The 16,364-nt window shown below is 47.5% G+C and overlaps 1 protein-coding gene across 1 annotated transcript in view; it reads right to left on the reverse strand.

The window, feature by feature from the left end:
- syne1b (spectrin repeat containing, nuclear envelope 1b) overlaps positions 1–16,364 on the reverse strand; it is a 502,247-nt gene that overhangs the window by 18,547 nt on the left and 467,336 nt on the right. The window contains exons 134-139 of the mRNA XM_043696857.1: positions 13,521–13,586; positions 12,978–13,120; positions 10,274–10,400; positions 5,887–6,098; positions 2,901–3,101; positions 2,365–2,493 (exon numbers count right to left, since the gene is read on the reverse strand). Coding sequence (XP_043552792.1) covers positions 2,365–2,493; positions 2,901–3,101; positions 5,887–6,098; positions 10,274–10,400; positions 12,978–13,120; positions 13,521–13,586 — 878 coding nt within the window. The remainder of the gene's footprint in view (positions 1–2,364; positions 2,494–2,900; positions 3,102–5,886; positions 6,099–10,273; positions 10,401–12,977; positions 13,121–13,520; positions 13,587–16,364) is intronic.

Consider the following 16,364-nt stretch of genomic DNA (forward strand, 5'->3'; position numbering starts at 1 on the left):
TAGGGAAGGGGGAGGGTGGAACGGAGAGGTGGGAAGGAAGATGGACAGGTAGGACAGTTCAAGAGGGTGCATTGGAGGGTTGGATCTGGATAATTGATTCTGTGTGGTTGGAGGTGGAAGATGAAGTGTTCTTTCTCCAGGTGTCGGGTGGCTAGAATTTGGCAGTGGAGGCAGCCCAGGGCTTGCATGTCCTTGGCAGAGCGGGAAGGGGTGTTGAAATCTTCGGCCACAGGGCAGTGGGATTGTTGTCCTGGAGATGTTCTCTGAAACATTCCACAAGTTGGCGTCCTGTCTCCCCAGTGCAGAGGAGATCACATCGAGAGCAACGGACACAGTAGACGAGGTGTGTGGATGTGCAGGAAACCCTCTGTCGGATTTGGAAGGATCCTTTGGGGGGAGGTGTGGGCGGAGGTGTGGGCGGAGGTGTGGGTGCAGGTGTGGGTGGAGGTGTGGGGGGAGGTGAGGGTGGAGGTTTTCCACCTCTTGTGGTGGCAAGGGAAGGTGCCAGGAGTGGAGGGAGGGTTGGTGGGAGGGGGGACGTGGACCTAATGAGGAAGTTGAGGAGTGAATGATCTCCGCGGAATGCTGAACAGGGCGGGGAGGGAAATATATCTCTGGTGGTGGGGTCTGACTGTAGATGGCAGGAGGGTGATGCGATCTATCTGGAGATTGGTGGGGTGGAAGGTGAGGACCAGGAGAGTTCTGGCCTTGTTGTGATTGGAGGGGTGGGGTTCCAGGGCAGATATACAGAATGTGTCAACTCGCAGTGAGGAAATTCACCTGCTCTTCTTTAAAAGGAATGCCATGAGGACTTTCCATGTCTGTCACAAAAGGTCAGATGGTGTCTTAATGTCTCCTCTGAAAGATGGCAGCTTTGATAGTGCACCACTCCCTCACTGGAATGTCAGCCTTGGTAACCTGTTTATGTCCTTCACTATTGTACTTAATGTCTAAATAGATGCTTAATGATCAGCAGTGGCATCTGGTTTTCACTACAATTAAGTTACCAACTAGTACCAATTGTTCAATAGTAACACACCCAAATTACTTCACAAGTTCAAATTAAATGGTAGGAGGTCAAAGTGATAAAGTTGATGGATTTTACTGCCGTGGATGCAGCATTTATAGTTGCTGGCAGGAAGTAACAGGGAGACATTGAAAAGCAGCCAGCTTATTGACTGTGGGAGTAAACGTGACTCACCTCATAACTCTAAACAAAATCCTGATTTACAACATCAGCACCTGCTCGATTGTGAACACAGTGAGGTGAATGTTAAACCAGCTCACAGGAACTGCGTGTCCATCTCATCCACTCCTCCCCTCCCTCCATCCCCCCTTTACATCCTCCTTCTCATCCTTTCAATCCCTCTCCCAAACACTCAGTCCTCCCCTATTCATCACACTCAACCTACCCTTCACCACCTCCCTTCCTTATAACTCTTCCAACCAGCCCTGACGCGTCTCCTCCATCATTCTAACAGCTCTCTCTCCCCCACTGACCTCCCACTCCTCTCAAACCACAGCCTCCCTTGGAACAGGAGTGAGAGAGAGAGAACAAATGCGAGAGAGTGAGATGTGTGAGACAGAGAGAGAGAGAGAGAAAGAGAGAGTCAAAGAGGATGGTAGAGAAAAATAAGAGAGAGTCAGAGGAGAAAGGAGGATGGAGGAAGAGAATCAGAGAGAGGAGGAGATGAGCAGATAGCATAAGCCATATGACCAAGAGGCTAAAAGTACCCAGGTCACTGAGAAAGGGTGGGGAGGGACTGAGCTGGTGTCAGAATGAGAGGATCTTGAACCCACATTCTATTTCCTGCAAAGTGAGAAACAGTGCCATCTGGTGTACATCTGATGAGAATGCCAGTGAATTAAAAAACCCAGCTCTCAGTGACTTTTGTACAAATCCTTGTTCCAGGTTCGATCCTACGTCTGTGTCAGTTTAGCTGCTCCCCGGTGCAGTGCTGTACGTGGTCACAGCAGCGAGAAGGCAGTGGGCAGACGACAGCAATGGGGGCAAGGCCTTCAGCTGTGATCTCACTCCTGATCGCTATGGGATTGGGGGGACATGACCTGAAAGGGGGAGGGGGGGTGAAGGAGGAAAGGATTGACACCAGAGAAGAAAAGATTAAGTTATGAAGAACGTTACCGTCCCGTGTTGGGTGGTTATGAGATACCCAAATGCAGTTCCTTCTGTGTTTCAGGTGAAGGATGGTTTAACTTGAGGAAGCTCCATTTTACTTGGCATTGTCCCTGTCCCTTCAAACCACTAACATCAGTCACTCTCCTCACTCACTTCCTGCAGTAATACGGACACAATGGAGTCAAATGGCTCCACAAAGAACAATGACAGAATAACGCGGCTCTCACCAGCAACGTCTTGTGATGGTCCTGCAGTGTGTCAGAGTCCAGATTGGGGTCAAGGGGGAGAATTTCATTCCTCCTTCTGTCTATGTTCTCCAGCCAGAGTAGTAGGCCATGGCTCATCTCATGAAAATCCTGCGGACATGGAACGGGGAAAGGCAACATCAGATGGGCTCCAGCGGACCTGCCCATTCCAAACACCCAACAAAGCTGGCTTTACCACCACAGTGCCCGTCTCACCCGACCGGTGATACACTCGAGTCTGGGAGTCAAGCACAATACTCTAATGAGGGGGTAACACTCTAATGAGGGGGTGCAGCACTGTCAGTGGGGCTGCCTTCTGGTGAGGTGTCAAACCGAAGGTCTACCACCGAAGGTGAATGTAAAAACTAACCCACTGTTTGAAGACAAACAGAAGCAGACTGTCCCGGAGCCCTGACCATCACTCTGTCTGCAATCAAAGCCTCAGGTACTGATGATCAGCTCTTTTATTCAAAAACCGAGAGAGCCCGAAAGGGCAAGGCCCCTGCAGCATTACTCACGTGGCACTGCATGAGGGCATCCTGAAGGGTGTGACGCCAAGCCTCCAGCATGCTGCCAACCTGGTCCCACCGTTTGTTCATCTGACTCAAGCGCTCACGGAGTTCCAGCACGTCGCTCGTGTCTGACTGGGTGAACTCAGCGCTGCATAAGTTTATGGACAAGATGATGGCTTTGCGGTTGTCAACGGCCTTTTGTAACTCCTGAAACAAACAGAAGGATAACATTCATCTCTAGCGTAGGAGGCTGAACAGTCACCTTCATCACACTACTGACCGAATGGGGATGCAAGCATCCCATGGTCCAATCTGGTTCCAATAGCCCAAGTTCCTCTCACGACTGACACAGAGTCATTGAATCACGCAGCACAAAACAACTGGAATAAAATATATATATTCATCACGTCTTAAAAAAATGCTACAACCACAAGTGAGTTGGACTGAAGGAAGGGTCTGTTTCCATGCTGTATGACTCTGTTTTCTCTTTCATCTTGCACCATTACTGAAGTAACTCCACAGAGGCTGGTATCTCACACCAAGTCACCCTTTATTTACACGTACATTGTACATTGACCCAGCTTGCTCAAAGCCAGCTCCTAGGGTGAACAGTACCCCTGACTCTACTGCTTCTGCTCCCTGATTGGACCAGGTTAATCAGAGAGCGCATATTCCATGAGATGCACCTTGCTGAACTCGCTCCAATCACTACAATTATAGCATGTCAACATTTATAGTAGAATGCAATTATGAGAGCCTGGGTGTCCCTGGCTTAACCCACCAACACCCTCGAGCTGTTCAGGGAGAGGTGGGCGCCGCAGGGAGTAGAGTGTATTAGAGTGTATTATTTCCCCCTCTATTTTGATTTGATCCCTGCCCTCCTCCCCACTGTTTGATCACACAGCACTGCCCTCTGAGAAGGGCACTGCTTGTCACTGGCCACTCAGGTGTCTCCTTTCTTCCTGGTGGTGGAAATCGAATAAAGATTTGTGCACCTTGTGTCTCTCACTGTGTCGCACACCTGCACACACACGACTTGGGTGCTGGGGAAAACTACTGTTGTAAGGCGGTAGTGTAGGGGAAATTTTTTTAAAAAAAGAGACAAAATATAACCAGGAGACATGGAGTCTCCTCAGTTTAGGGCACTGACTCTAAAGAAAAGAGAAGGAAAAAAATAGAATGCAATTATGTCACATTGTAGTTACATCCTCCCACCACAGGTGGTGCTGGAATGTTTCAGATTTGTGATCTGCAGCTGCCAAGCCAAGCCCTCTGTCTAAATGTTTGGTCAACCCACCAATAATTCTTTTCTTGGTTGAACATTCGTTTTATCAATTATCTCTTTTTGAAATACCCTGTGCCTAACTTTCATTGAAACTGCAATAATAAATCCAATTTACCACTGCTGAAAATGGAAATAACCATGTTCGTGCATTATTTGGCCGATTTATCCCCCGCCCCAGTGGTAAGGGAGGGGTAAGCACCTTGGCTTTGCCTCTCCAAAACATCAAATCTTCCGACTGCTGTCCACTGAACTCCTCTGAAGGGAAATTGCTGAGAAAAACCTTGCAACAAAATTAGCTGGAACACTTAATTACTGAATCCTGGCTGTATTTTGCAGTAGAAAGTGAGGGCTGCAGATGCTGGAGATCAGAGCTGAAAATGTGTTGCTGGAAAAGCGCAGCAGGTCAGGCAATTCCAAGGAACAGGAGAATCGACGTTTCGGGCATAAGCCCTTCTTCAGGAAATGTGTTGCTTTTCCAGCAACACATTTTCAGCTCTGTATTTTGCAGTAATCAGGTGATGTGTCGTCTGTACTGTTGTGAAAATCTAGTTCATAATTTAAGCATTTTAGAGCAGAAGTTTGATTTTCAGGGCTTGAAGTTCTAACTGAGGTAAGCGGAAGCACTTGAGAAACTGGGAGAAATCGAGGACTGCAGATGCTGGAGAGTCAGAGTCGAAGAGTGTGATGCTGAAAAAGCACAGCAGGTCAGGCAGCATCCGAGGAGCAGGAGAATCGACGTTTTGGGCATAAGCCCTTCATTACTCAACTCTGTTGTAAATGCAACTCACAAAAGCCTGGGGTTAAAAGGCTTAATCAAAAGGATTAACCAATAAACCTGACATTGACAGTAGGAACTCTGAATATCCCTTCAATTTCAATTCCTTATGCATATTTGTGATGAAATGCTTCATGAAGCTGTGCTGATTCTGCTTGATATAGTTCTAAATGTTCTGCTATTACATTCTTTATAACAGACTCTAACATTTCCTGAATAATGGACATTTAACTGGCCTACAGTTACCTGTTTCGTGTCTCCCTCACTTGAGTTTAAGGTGTTTCCAATTGGCAGTTTTCCAATCCTCTGGCATCTTCCCAGAATTCAAGAAGTTCTTGGAAGATTATGCCCTGTACATCCACTACCCCTGGAACTACTTCTTGCCTTTAGCCCCATTAATTAGTAACTTTTCTAGAGCTATAGTGATTGTGTTTATTTCCGCCCCTCCATTAGCCCCTCAATTATTCAGGCATTTTGAATGTTATTAATGTCGTCTCCCATGAAGACCAATGTAACATATTTATTCAACTCTTCAGTCGTTTGCTGGTCCCCATTGTTATTTCATCAGGCTTCTATCCACTATGGCCTCTTTCTTTGTACATTTTAAAGAAGCTCTTACTGTCCATTTTCATGTTACTATCTAGTTTGTCCTCACAGCTAATTTTCTGTGTTTTTAAAAAATCTTTTGTTGGCTTAAAGAATTTGTTTAATCCTCCAATTTATCATTAATCTTTGCCATATTGTATGTTCTCTCTGTTAGGAACATTCCACCTCATATATCACTTCAAAATTAGAGTGAGCTATGGGCTGAGGAAGACAGGGCAAGTGTGAAACTTGCAGACTGGCTCAGCTCTTGAGTATTTTAACGCAGAGCCTCGACTACAGGTAAACCGGAGATTTTTCTGTTCAACAGAAGTGGTCTTTGGACTTACTTTGAGCTTTTTAATACGCAGCTCTATGGTCTGGATGTCTGTGCTGATGTCCAGTTTGCTGAGGTGCTCCAGCTCTTCCTCAGTCTCACTCAGCCACTGCCAGATGCTGTCCAGGTCAGAGTTGAACTGCTGCCACTGCTGAAGGTTCTGCTTCATTCTCAGCTCCTTGTTAAGAGCCTGGGCTTGGATCAGCTCCCAGCGTTCAATCACACCTGCCCAGGGGAACAAGGCAGAACTGTAACAAGTGAGGTCAAAGCTACCAGCTCAGCATTCTGATCGACCATCCGCAGGATTTGTGCAAGGCATACTAACATGCAATATCATCCTTACAGCTGTATGTTTAAGTAACCTCTGTGTAATGTAATAATATGACGTGATATAATAGGAAGTGTTCAGTCTCACATAGCACCAATTTGGAGGTGGGAGCAGGGTCCTACTGCTTTCATGATCATACACTGAGTTGAGATGAATACCAGGCTGCTTGCTGATTTGGCAGTGGTCAAGCATATCGTTATAGAGGTTTACAGCATGGAAACAGGCCCTTCGGCCCACCTTGTCAACGCCGCAGGTTTTCACAACTAAAACAGGCCCCATTTTGCCTGAAGCATGTCCCTCCATGGAGACAGTGAGGTCTGCAGATGCTTATCCTGGTGCATATCCCTCCATACCTATCCCGTCGATGTACCTGTCCAAATATTCCTCAAATGAGGGAATTGCATTTACCTCCACCACTGGCAGCCCATTCCAGGCCCTCACCAGCCTCTGTGTGAAAATAAAATTGTCTTTCAGAACCCTTCTGTATCTCTCCCCTCTTAAACCTATTCCCTTCCCTATGCCTACCATAGGGGGAAAGCTGTGGTTATCTAACTTATCACTGACTCTCATGATATTATAGAGCTCTGTATGGTCACCCCACTGTCTCCTATGCTCCAGGGAAAGAAAAAGTCCCAGCTGATCTGACCTCTCCTTTTAACTCAAACCTTCCAGTCCAGGTAACATCCTAGTAACTCTTTTCTGTCCTTCCAATAACTGCCACTGTTTAAACTTCTATTCTTTCATAGGGACATGAGCATCACTGACTGTGTGTTGCCTCTCCCTAGTAGACCTCAGGGTGCTGATAGCAAGGTGCTTTCTTGAATCACTACAGCAGGGGTAGCTACAGTACTGTTCAGAAAGGGGTTTTCACCCAGTGTATAAACAGTGAAGTAATTCTAGGTAGGGTGCTGTGCAGCTTGGAGAGGAACCTAGAGATGATGGTCTTCCAATGCATTTGCCCTTCTCAGTGGCAGGTCATGATTTTGGAAGGTGCAGTCAAAAGGGACCTTTGGTGAGTTGCTCCTGTGCATCTTGTAGATGGTAGACAATGCTGCCAGCCTGCATCAGTGGTGGAGATGGACAATAGATACAACAATGTGACAGTCATTGTATTTACCTCCGGGATTATCAGTCAGAGGGGGCCATGGAAGCTGTGAAACTTACTGAGTGCCTCAGCCCCTGGTATTTTAATGCGAGGACAGAGTCTACACCCCACTAGTCAGTTCCTACATCAAACAGAACTGGAACAGCAAATGGAGAGGGATTTCAAGGGAGCACTGAGCCAGACACTTGGTCAAGCCCAGTTGTACTCTGATGAGTTGACAATAATGCAAAACATGCATATGTCAAAACACCCTTAAAGACCACATCCCTGTCCCATCCCTTTCGAATATACATTCCCTCTGTCAAATTCTGGCCGTGTTGAAGGCCCACCCTCTCCAGGGGCTGTTGCGTGCAGCTATGTGACCGTTGCAGTTCTCACTCCCTCATTCCTGCCGTGATCACACAGGGAATTCCCAAAGGACCCGAGAGCTGAAAATAGCCTCTTTTCGGAAACCAGCCTGAAACTTCCTGTTGACATCTGCGGAGTGTTCCCGTCATATTCCCGTCATTTAAACAGGGAAATACTATTGCTCAAGTAATGCTGCTGTACAAACACACTGAGGACAGACATTCAGCCCATCGGCTCAGCCCCATCACCTCTTTGTTTGGGGCCACTTTCAGGCAATCGAACAATTCGGGAATGCCTGCTCTGGTATAAACAATATTCAAACAGAAACAGTAAGTGGCTCAGTTCCAAGAGACTGCTGACAGGTCATGGTGAAGCAGAGTAATAGAGGATCCAGTGTAGCATTAATGCTGTCAAAGAATGGGTGGGCCTAATGACCTGTTGGTGTGCTGTGGGCTCTATATATTGTTACACCTCATAGTTGATTAAGAAGAGACTAGACAAGAATGTAATGTGTCTTGATTTTGCAAAGCTCACTAACTACCCAGTTGTAAATCAGAAATGTTCTGAACTTTTCTTTAAGGTCTGTCACATTGATCAGCAAGCATCCTAGTATTCATGTGAGACACTGATAGCACTGTATTGTTTTGCCCGAAACGTTGATTTTCCTGCTCCTCGGATACTGCCTGACCTGCTGTGCTTTTCCAGCACCACTCTAATCTTGACTCTGATCTCCAGCATCTGCAGTACTCAGTTTCACCTAATCTCAGTAAGCACGCTTCATTGGTTCATCTACAACAGACCCAGAGAGGAAACCCTTTTGTAGTGGAAACCTTTGGGCCTGGAACCAGAACTCAAAAGTTTCTCCTCAGCACCAAACATTTACCCCGCTTTATCTGGAGAGATCGGAAGAGTTGCTGCTCAAATGGCGTCTCCAGCCTGCTCTGCCATTTTATTCAATCATTGCCAACCTCCTGCCTCATCCTCAACCGCTCATCACCCTATCCCCATCTCCCTCGATTCCCTGAGAGACTCGAATCCTGTGCATCCTAACCCTAAATATCTTCAGTCATGGAGCATCCACAAGTCTCTGAAGCAGGGAATTCCAACAAATCATAATCCCTTGATTGAAGTCATTTCTCCCACTTCCAACGTAAATGACCAGCCTCAAATCCAGACAATGTGCCACCCCCTCCCCCCACCCCCACCCACAGCCCCATATTTTAGATTCCAGCGCAAACAGAATCTCGGTATCCATTCTGCCCAGCCCCTTCAGAAACATGCACGCCTCAATCCAATCGCCTCTTATCCTTCCAAACTCCACAGTGTAGGCCCAATGCGCACAATCACCCATCAATAAGTACCCCCTTCATTCCAGGATTTACCAGGACGTTTCAGAAATTCAAAATTATTCTCCACAACACCGTCACCATGGAGAAAAATCCAGAGTGATGCTAAAATAAATCTAGATTTTGTTTTGTGATTTTCTTTGACATAAAAATAGTGAAATTGGGGGAAATGAAAGACTGTTTGATGGATAGTCAAACATCATTGGTATTCCTGTCCTCCAGCTGGTGCAGGAAGGCAGCACGTCATGAGAACGGCCATGTTGGCCAACTATTGGCTGCAACATGGGGACAAGTCATGTGATAAAGACTCCAGGAATGGATTTAACAACAGCTTTACTCAGGGACCAATCGAGCGAATCTTGGCCGAACTGTCTCCAAATCAAGTATATATTCTTCGTTACAATTTGCACATTGTATTTCAGGTATTGCCTCAACAAAGGGTGGCATGGTGGCTCAGTGGTTAGCACTGCTGCCTCACAGCACCAGGGTCCCAGGTTCGATTCCAGCCTTGGGCGACTGTCTGTGCGGAGTTTACACATTCTCCCTGTGTCTCTGCGGATTTGCTCCGGTTTCCTCCCACAAGTCCAAAGACATGCAGGTCAGGTGAATTGGTCACGCTAAATTGCCCATAGTGTTAGGTGCATTAGTCAGAGGGAAATAGGTCTGGGCGAGTTACTCTTCGGAGGGTCGGTGTGGACTGGTTGGGCCGAAGGGCCTGTTTCCACACTGTAGGGAATCTAATCTAGAATTGCGGCAAGGTTATTGTTTCTGCACCGACTCAAATCAGAGATATACTGTAATGTTGGACAGACATCACAGAAACGTAGAAAATTAGAGCAGGCCCTTTGAGCTTGCTCTGCCACTCAATATGGTCATGGCTGATCATCCAACTCAGTTCCCTCTTCCTACTTTCTCCCCCGTACACTTTGATCCCTTCAGCCCTAAGAACCATATCTACCTCCTTCTCAAAAACATTGAATGTTTTGGCCTCATATGCCTTGCACCATAGAGAATTCCACAGGCTCACCACTCTCTGGGTGAAGAAATTTCTCCTCAATGCAGTCACACACGACGCAGACCCTCTCCTTAGACCGTGACCAATGTTTCTGGCCTCCTCAGTTCATCAGGAACATCCTTCCTGCATCTACCCTGTCGAGTCCTTTTAGAACTGTACAGGCTTCCATACGCACCCCCCCTTAACCTTCTAAACTCCAGTGAATATAGTCCTAAACAATTGAATCCATTTTAATTTATGAGATTAGCGTTCACTCACCTGAAGTCTGTGACTCTGTGCTCGTCAGGTTAATTAAGCCGGAGAGCTTGTCTTCCTCCTCTTTGAGTTTATGCCCCACCCTTTTCACAGTTTCAATGCTACCACGGCATTCCGACAGCAGCTTCATCTGAGGAACGGAACAGAACAGCGGGATGGGGGGAGGTTGAGAAGGCGCAGGACTTGGGGGCAGGAGCACAGACACAGCACCTCCTGCTGGTGGAGGTGATGGCCAACCAATTAATTTGCACAGAGAACAAACCAACGCCCACAGAACCAGAGCATGTGGACTGGACCCAGTTTAGCACCAGGTTACCCAGTGAAACCATCGTTTTGGAAATGTTGCAGATTTCCGATATTCCCCCCCTCCTTCCACTTTGCATAATGGGGCAGGGGGACAGGAGGAGACCAGTCAGTCCCTCAAACCTGTCGTTTATACCCACATCCACAACTACCAGAATGGAACAGAAATTAGCAAAATGAGCTGCTTTCGAATTTTAGAGAATCGAAGGGAATTACTCAAAACCCACAAATTCATGAAATCAAAAGGGAATTCAAAGTTTTTGTTCTGAAAATGCCAATACCATTAAAAATGACCACCATGTTGGCTGCCATTAAAAACTGAAATGATTCACTCATGTCTTTCGGGGAACAGAACGCACCATCTTTACCCAGTTCAATGTGACTCCATTGGAGACTCCCAGCCTTATTCCTGATGAAGGGCTTTTGCCTGAAACGTTGATTCTTTGCTCCTGGGATGCTGCCTGACCTACTGTGCTTTTCCAGCACCACTCTAATCTAGACTCAATGTGACTCCAGTTCTCTTAATGAGAGTTTGGCTCTAAAGAGGTTGGAGGAAGAGCTCCTCATCTTCCGCCTAGGAACCCTCCAACCACAAGGGATGAACTCAGATTTCTCCAGTTTCCTCATTTCCCCTCCCCCCACCTTGTCTCAGTCCCAACCCTAGAACTCAGCACCACCTTCCTAACCTGCAATCTTCTTCCTGACCTCTCCGCCCCCATCCCCACTCCGGCCTATCACCCTCACCTTAATCTCCTTCCACCTATCGCATTTCCAACGCCCCTCCCCCAAGTCCCTCCTCCCTATCTTTTATCTTAGCCTGCTTGGCACACTTTCCTCATTCCTGAAGAAGAGCTCATGCCTGAAACGTCGATTCCCCTGCTCCTTGGATGCTGCCTGACCTGCTGCGCTTTTCCAGCAACACATTTTCAGCTCTGATCTCCAGCATCTGCAGTCCTCACTTTCTCCTCTAAAGAGGGTCAACTAAACCAATCCGTTACCCCAAACTAGCCATTGGCAGCTCAACATGGTGACCGTGTCCGACCCTCTCAGGGGAACTGGAGTTGAGCAATGAATGCCCACTGATGGCCATGTCACCTGAATGAAGTAAAAGTGCGGGATCAGTTACCAAGGTGGAATCGCAATCGATGGGATCCTCAGACAGTGACGCCAGAAGGGAATTAGGGAGGCTGATCAAATCCCGAAGGTCTGGAGTCTCCATATCACCCCTGGGTGTTCACTGGCTGAGGACAGCCTGGTCACTTCCCAGTTAGCCCCCTCACTACAGTGAAGAACCCATGGCTGGAGGGTTTTGTCTCACTGGGGCCTTAACCCGCACCCCAACCACTCACACTCCTCTTTATATTAAAGGTTACACAGTGGGATCTGGGCAGGGGTATGCTTTTGTCTCATGGCAATGCTCCTGGGGTCATCTTAAGGCCAGGCTGAGATCTTGTCTCTATTCCCAGTTAGTCAGATAGCAGGGTGTTCTTGAATGCTGCAAGAAAGAATATCATTCATTTTGTTTTCTTTTGAAAAGTGCCTTATTCTTTTCCTGAGAACCACGACATCAGGAGGCATGTAATGTTCTTGGAGGGAGTGCAGTACAGATTCAGCAGATATTTCCAGATTAAAAGGGTTAAGAAAATTTGTGCGAGGTCGGCTTCTATTCCCTTGAATGTAAAAGATCGAGGGGTGACTTAATCGATGACTTAAGATGAAGCAGAAATGAGCGTTGTTATTGATCCTGGTGAGAGAGCCGAGAACAAGGGGTGGTGAACCTTAAAAATAGAGCTGGGCCATTGTGGGAGATGTTAGAAAGCACAGCCGTGAAAAGCTTAAAGACACAGTCACACAGGAGTGAAAGTCTCAAGCTCTCAACTAAAAAAGGCGACAGGACAAGTGAAAATTGCAAAATGACACTGATGGATATTTGACTGACAAGAATATTAAGGCCTACAGAATCATGGTGACTAAGTAGAGTCAATACCCATCAAACATGACCAAACTAAATGGTGAACTAGCCCTGAGGGACTGAATGGCCTCCTCCTGTGCCTATGATGGGGAGCTCCAGGATCCTTTCCAGACATTTACAGCAGTTTCAAATCCTTTACTGAATCACTTGGGCCTGATTAATAACCAGCTCGACATTCATTAGGGATATTATTTTTGCCGGTCCACAATGCCTGTGTGTATGACCAAGTGACCCTTTGAAATCCAAGGTCCCAGTAAACAAGATTCCAGCTGTCGGGATATTGAATCGCCAACTCTGCACGGAAGTTGCTGAGTTTCTCCAGCAATTTCTGCTTCTGTTTCAGATTTCCAGCACTTTGCCTTGACCCACCACCCACCTCCCCCCCCCCTCCTCTCCTCACCCAACAGTGGCCCCAACAGGCTGAGTACTCACATAGCCCCAGTAGCTGGAGTCCAACTCAGGGCCTGTGGGCGTCTTGCTGCGGATGGCGTTTTCAGTCTGCTGCAGGTGGTAGCGGCTGCTGTCCAGCGCTTTGTCCAGCTGGCGGATTTGCTTCTCCAAGTGGCCGGGCTCTCCTGTTGGAGACAGAAGACGGTGGGAGTCAATGGAGAGAGACGGAGAGAGACAGAGAGAGAGAGAGAGACTGGTCCTCCCGGACCGGCAGCTGCTAACCACAATCACGTGCAAATCCAGCCGATCAAATCGTTACGCCACTGCACGACGAGATGGTGAGTGAGGTAACATGCATACTAACTAACCCGATACCCACCTGGAGGGAGAGGTCAAAGTGGGTGAGCATGCACTGACCATTAAATGGGTTCAACAATGTTAGCAAGAGGTTAATCAGTTCGGGGGTTGGATTTGCATTTCACAATGAAACCGTCGGTCGGGAATGAGGTCAGAGTTAAGGTGGATGACCGAGGGGGTGGGGTTGACATTGGGAGCCACAACATGCTCAGCTCATTATATGCCTACCAGTGGATCTCAAAGCACTTTCTGTCAGTTTTAGATAGGCCTCGGGGCTTTCGGGGATGACTACATCTGCAAAAATAAGAGGACAATTTCAACAGCTACACCAATCCGTACGGGGCAGACGGCCCTTCGCACTGACCCCATCCTCACCCACTTCCCCATTCTCTTCGTGGCGTCATTGGGTTAAACGCAGACATTAGGAGCAGGGGGTAGGCCATTCCAGCCTGCGCCGCCTTTGGTTCGGATCACGGACGATCATCCAACTCAGTCCCCCCGTTCCTGCTTTCTCCTCTGATCCCTTCAGCCCTAAGAACTATTGTCTAACTCCTTCTTAAAAACATTCAATGTCTTGGCCCCAACTGTTTTCTGCAACAGAGAATTCCACAGGGTCTCTGGGTGAAGACATTTCTCAGTCTTAGACGACCTACCCAGTATCCTTGGATTCTGACCCCTGGTTCATCAATCCTGATATCTCAAGCCCTAGTTTACAAGTCTGACCGTGATGACTGTTCCAAGTGAACCACTAAGCTCAGCATGCAGACCAGCTCTGCAGTTTGAGAACAAATACAGTGATATGATAACCAAAAAGCCTCTTCGTTGGGATTTCTCTGAGCCTACCATCTGCGAGCATGGGGTATCTAACCTCCCCTGATGCTCTGTGCTCAGAATCAGAGTGATAGGAGCACTGCAACAGTGTCTGAAGTCAAACCTCAAACACTTGCCGGTTCCCCAAGAGAAAGATCACTGTGAATTTTGCTTTCGTTTCTCAGTTATGTTAATGACTATGGCCGGTGGGGGGGCAGTGTTGTTTGACGGAACTTTCCCCCTAGTCAGGAATCATCCAATTGGATAAACAAACAGTTTGTGGGCTACGAGCGTGTACCGCTGATGGCAGCAAGGTGCAGAGAGGTCATGCATGGAATCTTCTGGAACCGAAATATGGAGTTGGTCACTCCGTGCCCACTCACTCCACTTTTGGAAGAAGCCTCTCTAGTGGTGTGCTGAGGTTTGTCCCCCTTTGGCCATTCGTTCTCACTGCTGCCATGACACTTTTTTTAAAAACAGTGAGCAGACCACGGTCTCTCTCACACCAGCTCGGCTGCCATGCTGGGGCAGCAGAAACAGCAAGCCATCATCCTCGCCCTTTGACCTGCCTTCCTCTCTCTTTACCTCAGGGTTCTCCATCACCACTCTGTCCGGGATCTAAGGAGCTTGTTTCAATTTTAAGATATTGCTTCCCCTTCCCATATTCCAGATTTCCCCTGAGAGAGCAAATTGCTTCTCTCCACCACTGGGGGAAACTGATGGCCGAGTGGTGTCATCGCTGGACGGTTAATCCAGAGATACAGGTATGGTCCCCGCGACCTGGGTTCGAATCCCATGGCACTTGGTGGAATTTGAATTTAATGAAAATCTGGAATTAAGAGACGAACGATGACCATTAATCCACTGCTGATTGTTGGGAAAAACCCATCTGGTTCACTATCTGTCCTCCTTATCTGGTCTGGCCTATATGTGACTCCAGACCACGGCAATGTGGTTGACTCTTTACTGCCCTCTGGACAATAGGAACAGACAATAAATGCTGGCTGAGCCAGAGATGCCCAAATTCCATGAGTAAAATTTTGATTTCTTCCATCACCTTAAATACCTCAATCTCCATATTCAAGGATACAGCAGCTTAGTCTCCTTCTGGTAAACTTATGACCTACTCCTGCCTCTCGATAGGAGGCTATGCTCTCCAAGGTACATGGCCCAGAATTGAACACAACGCTTGAAAATCTGTTTGACCAGAGTTTTATGCAATTGCAACATACCCTCCAGTCCTTTCTATTCTCATTTCCTCCAGGTAACAGTTACTATTCTACCAGCCTCTTACATTATTCCTCTTACTTTTCCAATCACTCCAAGAGAACGGTGGCACGGTGGCACAGTGGTTAGCACTGTTGCCTCACAGCGCCAGAGACCCGGGTTCAATTCCCGACTCAGGCGACTGACTGTGTGGAGTTTGCACGTTCTCCCCGTGTCTGCGTGGGTTTCCTCCGGGTGCTCCGGTTTCCTCCCACAGTCCAAAGATGTGCAGGTTAGGTGAATTGGCCATGGGAAATTGCCCGTAGTGTTAGGTTAAAAGGGGTAAATGTGGGGGTATGGGTGGGTTGCGCTTCGGTGGGTCGGTGTGGACTTGTTGGGCCGAAAGGCCTGTTTCCACACTGTAAATAATCTAATCTAATCTAATCTAATCTAAAAAAAAGAACATGTCACTTGCATCAGCTCCCTGCCCCAGGAATGCTGGGATTCCACAGAAACGCCTCAGACACTTACCTCCCCCTGCATTTTGTGAACAGTGTGATTGATTCGGAAAAAGAAAACTAGGTGACCTCCTTTGTAAAAGGTCACAGTGCCCTCATCCATTCACTAGGGACTGCACTTAACCCCACAGGATCAGCCTTCCCCAGGTTTTAGCTGAGCCATCTTCTCTGCATTACAATAACGCTGGGTATCAGATTGTTGAACCGACCACACTGAGCCACCAAAGCCCTTCAGGCAGGGAGAGCTGCTTTCCCTGGTCTGTCCCGGCACAGGGCTTCAGCTGCACAGTCACAGCAAGGAGACTGACTCCTTGTTCTCCTTCGTGGCCAGGGAGATTTGGGATGGGGGCGTGATATAAAGTTTTAATGAATTGCTAAGAAGCCATTAACAAAGACTTGATAACGGTGTAAAATCACAGAGAACAGTCCTTTTGGCGGTGAAGAGCAAAACACCATTGAGAAGATGTGAAAGGCTCGCCATCACACAATCACAACTACGGAGGTACAATGAGCATCTGAGGGGCTCGTGACCTTTATA

Source organism: Chiloscyllium plagiosum, chromosome 9, assembly GCF_004010195.1.
Source record: "Chiloscyllium plagiosum isolate BGI_BamShark_2017 chromosome 9, ASM401019v2, whole genome shotgun sequence".
Lineage (NCBI taxonomy): Eukaryota > Metazoa > Chordata > Chondrichthyes > Orectolobiformes > Hemiscylliidae > Chiloscyllium > Chiloscyllium plagiosum.